Source organism: Palaemon carinicauda, chromosome 22 (genome assembly GCF_036898095.1).
Source record: "Palaemon carinicauda isolate YSFRI2023 chromosome 22, ASM3689809v2, whole genome shotgun sequence".
Classification (NCBI taxonomy): domain Eukaryota; kingdom Metazoa; phylum Arthropoda; class Malacostraca; order Decapoda; family Palaemonidae; genus Palaemon; species Palaemon carinicauda.
Genome location: NC_090746.1, coordinates 101,446,261 through 101,453,760, shown reverse-complemented (window position 1 = coordinate 101,453,760; position 7,500 = coordinate 101,446,261). Strand labels below are relative to the sequence as shown.

General features: G+C 35.5%; 1 protein-coding gene across 1 annotated transcript in view; it reads left to right on the top strand.

Annotated features, from left to right (window-relative positions):
- The window catches only part of RabX4 (RAS oncogene family member RabX4), a 36,954-nt gene that overhangs the window by 11,598 nt on the left and 17,856 nt on the right, over window positions 1-7,500 (top strand). Inside the window, exon 4 of the mRNA XM_068345843.1 lies at window positions 1,744-1,759. Coding sequence (XP_068201944.1) covers window positions 1,744-1,759 — 16 coding nt within the window. The remainder of the gene's footprint in view (window positions 1-1,743; window positions 1,760-7,500) is intronic.

The window sequence follows — 7,500 nt, the reverse complement described above, 5'->3', positions numbered from 1 at the left end:
TTTCTGAGCTAAAAGGGCACCCCTGCGATTCTGTGTAAATCTGCCTCACTAAAAAGAATTGACTATAGTTTCTAGGTCAATGGATTATGAAATTATCAGGTTACATGAGTTCAATTGCGTGGAAACAACGTTTGTATTTCGTATAATTACTGATGTTGGTAATGAATCTTTTAGAATAAAACGACGCATATCATATGTTTTGCGTGTACAGGTTAATGATTTTTAATTTTTGAAAATATTTTTAAAAATTTACCACTTTTTTGTCATCCATCTATAAGCCTAATTTTTTTGGGGGGGAGGGGGAATTATCTACAAGGAAACAAGCCTAAATTGTTTTTTTATCGATTTCATGATATCCAATTACAAGGTAACAAACTTTTATTTTGGTATCCATCTACAAGGTAACAAGCCTAAATTGTATTTTACAACTATTATTTTGGTATCTATCTACAAGGTAACAAGCCTAGATTGTATTTTACAACTTTTTTTTTGGTATCCATCTGCAAGGCAACAAGCCTAAATTGTTTTTTTACCCCTTTTTTGGTATCCATATTCAAGAAAACAAGCCTAAATTATTTTTTTTTTTTTTACCAATTTTATGATATCCATCTACAAGATAATAAGCCTAAATTTATTTAAAATCTCTCAGTTTCTTACCAACATTTTCCCTTCAGCTATTACCCTACTTCAATTTTTCCTTCAATTTTTTCGAGGGGAAACTAAAACCACACACACACACACACACACAAAATCCTCTTTGCCACCTCATTGAACGTACCCACGATTGCCAGCATTGAAGCTGCCCTACTCTAGCGTACTCCTTTAAGAACCCTTGTCTATTACCTTTCCAGAGTACGGCCGAATATTGCAAGAATGTCAGGCACTCGTGTGTGGGACTTTTATTTTTTTTTTTTTTTTTTTTGTGAGGGCGTTTGTCGTCGGTTCTTCGAAAGGATGGTTTACGTTGCTTCTTCCCCATGGATAGAAAGGTGGTGCATTCAATTGGGAGTTTTGATTGGTTTCTTTATTCCTTGTATAGTGCATAGATTCGCATAGAAATATTGGGTTCAAAAGGACTTATATATGTACATGCAATTTCATATATGCCCAGATGTATAAATATATATACACTAAGATATAAATGTATATTATATGTATATATAGTATATATGTGTGTATGTATGTGTATATATGTATGTATATCTATATAAGTGAATATAGATGCATATATGTATATGAACAGTCATTATATATATATATATACACATATATATAGCCTATATATATATATATATATATATATATATATATTATTATTATTATTATTATTATTACTTGCTAAGCTACAACCCTAGTTGGAAAAGCAGGATGCTATAAGCCCAGGGGCTCCAACAGGGAAAATAGCTCAGTGAGGAAAGGAAGCAAGGAAAAATAAAATATTTTAAGAAGAGCAACAATATTAGAATAAATATCACTTTATAAACTATAAAAATTTTAACAAAACAAGAGGAAGAGAAATAAGAGATAAGATAGAACAGTGTGCCCGAGTGTACCCTCAAGCAAGAGAACTCTAACCCAAGACAGTGGAAGACCATGGTACAGAGGCTATGGTACTACCCAAGATTAGAGAACAATGGTTTGATTTTGGAGTGTCCTTCTCCTAGAAGAGCTGCTTACCATAGCTAAAGAGTCTCTTTTTACCCTTATAAAGAGGAAAGTGGCCACTGAACAATTACAGAGCAGTAAAAAGAATTGTTTGGTAATCTCAGTGATGTCAGGTGTATGAGGACAGAGGAGAATATGTAACGAATAGGCAAAACTATTCGGTGTGTGAATGTGTAGGCAAAAGGAAAATTAACCGTAACCAGAGAGAAGGATCCAATGTAGTACTGTCTGGCCAGTCAAAAGACCCCCATAACTCTAGTGGTAGTATATACACATACACACACACGCACACACACAGCGCTAAGCCACATGACCCAATTTCCACATGTCACAGTTATCTACTTATCTATCTATTCATCTATGTAATCATCTATCTAATTATACATTCTGGTGAAATTGAATTAAGGGCATTAAGCTTTAAATCCAAAGGATTAAGAACTTATAATAAAAGTGTCCTGTATGGACTAATTTTACTTATCATGTAAAAGAAACTGCCAATTACTTCTGATAATTTTAATAGCTCCTCCCCTCTTCTCTCAAAGCTCCGCCCCTTCTTCCCCCAAAGCCCTGCCCCTCTTCCCCCAAAACTCCGCCCTTTTTTCTCAAAGCTCCACCCTTTTTTCTCAAAGCTCCGCCCCTCTTCCCCCTGTGCAGTATATACCAGGGAGCTAACTTGCTCTTCACGCATGAATGATTGCTCGATGGGGTATTACTTGGCTGGTCAGTTTGGCAGAGGTTAATGAAACAAGTTACCAGCTTCCAGGATGTTTTTTCTTCCGTAGATTCCTGGACTTGCTGAAACCTCGCCAAGTTCTGTTCATGGAGGCTCCAGAGGTGTTGGAATGGTAGTGGAGTTGCCTGTAATTGTTGTTTTTGTTGTTGTTATTTTTATTATTATTATTATTATTATTATTATTATTATTATTATTGTTATTCATATTATTGTTGTTATTATTATTATTAATTTTATTATTATTATTATTATTATTATTATTTTATTATTATTATTAGCTAAGCTACAACCTCATTTGAAAAAAACAGAATGTTATAAGCCCAAGGGCTCCAACAGGAAATAAATAGCCCAGTAACAAAAGGAAACAAGGAAATAAATAAAACTACAAGAGAGGTAATGAACAATTGAATTAAAATATTTTAAGAACAGCAACAACATTAAAACAGATCTTTCATATATAATATATAAAAAGACTCATGTCAGCCTGTTCAGCATAAAAACATTCGCTGTAAGTTTCCACCGATTCAACTACCTGAGTAGGAAGATCATTCCATAGCTTGGTCACAGCTGGAATAAAACTTTTAGAATACTGTGTAGTTTTGAGCCTTATGATGTCGAATTTCTACGACAAGGAGGAAAGATAAATGTGCCTAACTGGGGACTATATAATAGGCGACTTTTACTCCATATTTTTTAAAGAGGCACATTTGCACACTCCCGGGAGGTGTCCTTTTAGCTCGGAAAAGTTTCCTACTCGCTGATTGGTTAGAATTATTTTGTCAAACCAATCAGCCAGTAGGAAACTTTTCCGAGCTAAAAGGGTACCGCTGCGAGTCTGTGCAAATGTGCTGCTTTAAAAAAAAATAATGTGAGTTTCTAATTCTTAAAGAAATAAAGGACAAATTCGACAACTCCTGACTTCTCCAATGATGTCACTGTTATATTGTGTTTCCATCACGGGTCTATTGTTAACCTGTCTCCTGTGAGTAAAAACTCAGGTTGTTTCCATTACTTAGAAGAGAGAGTCCATCTCTCTCTCTCTCTCTCTCTCTCTCTCTCTCTCTCTCTCTCTCTCTCTCTCTCTCTCTCTCTCTCTCTCACTCAAATCTGTGAGGTTTAATGACTTGCTTAATATAAGACAGATAATCGTTTCCAAATTCCAGCTAAATTCTTTTTATTCCTTCGTCTATCGATAGATTTCAGTAAAATTCTAGGCACTGCAGGCTCTGGTTAGGAAGAATTGTAGGAGTTTATGGTAGAAATGTTTATTTTTGCTATATCTACCATCAATGAGTCACAAATAAAAAATAAACCATTTATTGTAGCTCAGTTTAATATTTTTGAGTTTTTAACTTGATTCATGAAAAAAAAAAGATTGATGGGTAACTTTAGGATAAAGCAAGGGGATATACTAATAATGTTAAATTTGTTAGCATCAGTAGCAATTATTATCATGATGACTGATGATCAAGCTGATTACAGCTTTTACTTCAATAACGGTCCACATAACCGAGTGAATTTATCATTATTCTAATTACTATTTATCAATTTAAACATTCAGCTATATATAACTTCCTGGAAACCTCGATAAAAAATTTAATAGAAAAAAAAAAACGACAATTTTGAACCACTAAGCTAAAGCTTTGATGTAATAGAAAAGGCAAGATTTACTTCAAATATTTGCCGACGAGTAAGAAGAGCTGGGAGGTATCCGCGGAGCTATCCGCGGATCTATCCACGGAGCTCTTTGGAAAGCAAACATTTCAGATCAGGAGTTGAACCTCCAGGTGTTTTAACTTAATTATTCATCGAGGGGGGCCACCTTGTCCTCGAGGGTAAGGTTTAGGATTCTCTGAGGTGCTTTGCTCCCTTTGATGCGAGATTTCCAAATTGGGTCAGTGTATTTTGGTTGGTCGAGTCCAGAGGTCCACATATGGCTTCTTATTCACTTCTTTAGCTATGGTAAGCAGCTCTTCTAGAGGGAGGACACCTCGAGTCTTATTTTAGCCGTATCATCTTGGACTTGAGTATTATAGCCACATGCATGAAAGAGAATTTTATCCAGTCGGTCAAAAATTGCCATTTTATCCATCGGTCCCCCTAGGGTGATCTTAAATAATTGCCCCACAATAAGTCCTATGCATCTCGAGATCAGAGTTCCTTTGGCCTCTTTGTTTCCCAGGCTGTTAGATGATTCTAGTGTAATGGGACAACCCTTGTTACCCTCCGCAAACGAAGTTGGAAGTAGGTTATGTTTTCGCCCTTGTTTGTTTGAGAACAGCTTCCTGGCCACAATTTTAATTGTAGAGTAATGAAACTTGCAGGGATTAACCGTTATGTAAAAAGCTGAAGTGATTAAATTTGGAAGGTCAGTGTCACGAACAAGCAAAATATCCAATTCACATAATCAGCCTTAAGTTTGGACATCGTTGTCACAAAAACTTCAAACTTGCTTCATATTTGAGTGCATGAAAATCCACGCCAGTTAATACATGTTAAGGTCAAAGGTCAAGCAAAAGGTAAAATTTAGTTCATCAACCATACGGCCCTAATTTTATTTGTAAAGTCATGAAACTTGCAGTGATTTTAACCTGTTATGTAAAGAGCTGGAAATTATCAAGTTTTGGAAGGTCAAAGGTCAAGGAGCAAACGTCTAAAATCAGTCCAAAAAGTCAAGAAATATGCTGCCGTGGCGAGGTCTGCACTCTGAGTGCTTTTCTAGTTTATTGATTTATTTATTTGTTTGTGAGCAACTTAACACCAAAACTTAAGTACCGATTTTGGCTAGACCTATTAGTCATGTTGGGTATGACCCAAGGGTGAATTTGTAACATTTTGGATAAAGTACATCAACGTACAAGTATGCAGCAGTACTTTGAAAACAATATCAATGTTAAGTAAAGGACAAATATTATGTTTGTTTATTTCTTTGTTTGTGAGCAACATTACGCAATATCTACTGAACCAATTTCAACGAAACTGGGTGGATAAATGGAGTATGACCCAGGACAAATCCATTAGATTTTGAAAGTGCAAGACTGCTTGGCGGGGCGAAGGTATGCTCTCTACTGTGTGCTCCTCTAGTTTATGTATGTGTTTACCTATAGATTCTGCCTGCACGGGCTCTTGCTACGTAATCCTCGTCCCTCGACTTCTATTCAGTCCAGAGCTCTTTCTCATCTAGTGTCAATTCATAGGATTATTATTATTATTATTATTATTATTAAAAAATTGAAATTATTATTATTATTGTTATTATTAATATTATTAATATTATTATTATTATTAAGATTAAAAATTTGGACTTTTGAAATAGACGGATTTTTCCAGTTCTACATTAGAGTTCTCTTGCTTGAGGCTACACTCAGGCACACTAATCTAGCTGTTTCTTCATTTCCTTTCCTCACTGGGCTATATTTTTCCCGTTGTAACCCTTGGGCCTATAGCATCCTGCTTATCCAACTAAGATTGTAGCTTAGAAAGTAATAATAATAGTAATAATACCATAGACATCATTCGTATATTGCTTTGCATAGTCGTCGCCCCCCTTTGTTTTTTTTTTTTTTTTTTTTTTTTTTTTTTTTTTTTTTTTTTTTTTTTTTTTTTTTTTACGATGCCAGACTGAATAAGTGAACCTATTGGTTATCGATCTTCTCCGTCAGAAGACACATGCAAGGTCTTCTGCTATCGGTTGTATTTTGTTTTGCAAATGTAAACTTATCCTAATGCAATCTTATCCCGTTTTGCTTGTATGGTCTTGCAGAGGCTGAATTAAATTAATTTTATCTCCCTTTTTTTTTTTTTTTTTTTTTTTTTTTTTTTTTTTCTTTTTTTTTTTCGCCAAAGGCGAAAAATACTAATTTCGAATGCTTAGATTAAGGCGAATAATAATAATTGCGAAGGCGTTGATTAATTTTCCATACAAACATTACAATTGCATTTATAACTTCGGTTTTCAGAGGCTACAGTCCTCTGTAACCAAGTCGATATCTATATCTCTGTCCCCAAACGAAAAGAAATCTGGGTCCCCTTTGCTATCTCTTGGCGAGATTTGCTAGCCACCTTAACCTGATTTCCCTGGCTGTGACGTCATGTGAAACTCGCGTCTCTGTAATTAAACCGAGTTACGATAGTGACTGTGCATGTCAGTGATCATGCAGAGAGAGAGAGAGAGAGAGATGTGTCCTCTATATGGTAAAGTTTTATACTTGGATTAAGGAGAGAGTAATAAATACTATATCCTATACTGTAATATACTAATCAATGAGAGAGAGAGAGAGTAGACCTTTTTGAACTTGATGCATCCTATACTGTAATATTCTACTAGAGAGAGAGAGAGAGAGAGAGATACTTGATTTTTGTATCTTGGTAAACCTTTACACTTGGACAAAGGAGAGAGAGAGAGAGAGAGAGAGAGAGAGAGAGAGAGGAGAGAGAGAGAGGGAGAGAGAGAGAGAGAGAGAGATACTTGATTTTTGTATCTTGGTAAACTTTTACACTTGGACAAAGGAGAGAGAGAGAGAGAGAAGAGGAGAGAGAGAGAGAGAGAGAGAGAGAGAGAGAGAGAGACTCACACATGTCTTCTGTATCCTGGTAAAAACTTTTCCACTTGGTCAAATGCGAAAGACACGAGGGTCTTTTGCAGACACTCGGAAAAGCATCAGCGAATCTGGATGCGTCATCTGGCCATGCTTTTATTTCGCACTGATTTCATCGGTTTTTGCCTCTAGATAACGATGCTTAATAGATAACGATGCTTAAATCACTCGTAGAATGATTCAGTAGATTCAGTCAAATATAAAGTGGTAATGAGGTATTTTTTTTTTATTTATATTCATCATCGCCATCATCTTCTCCTACGCCTATTGACGCTAAGGGCTTGGTTAGATGCGTCACAAAAATGACGTCATCTGGCGATGCTTTTATTCCAGTTTTTGCTTCTAGATAACGAGGCTAAAATCACTCGTAGAATAATTCAGTTATTTCAGTCAAATATAAAGCGTTAATGAGGTAATTTTTTTTTATTTTATTTATATTTATCATCATCATCATCATCATCATCATCTTCTCCTACGCTTATTGACGCAATGGGCCTCGGTTAC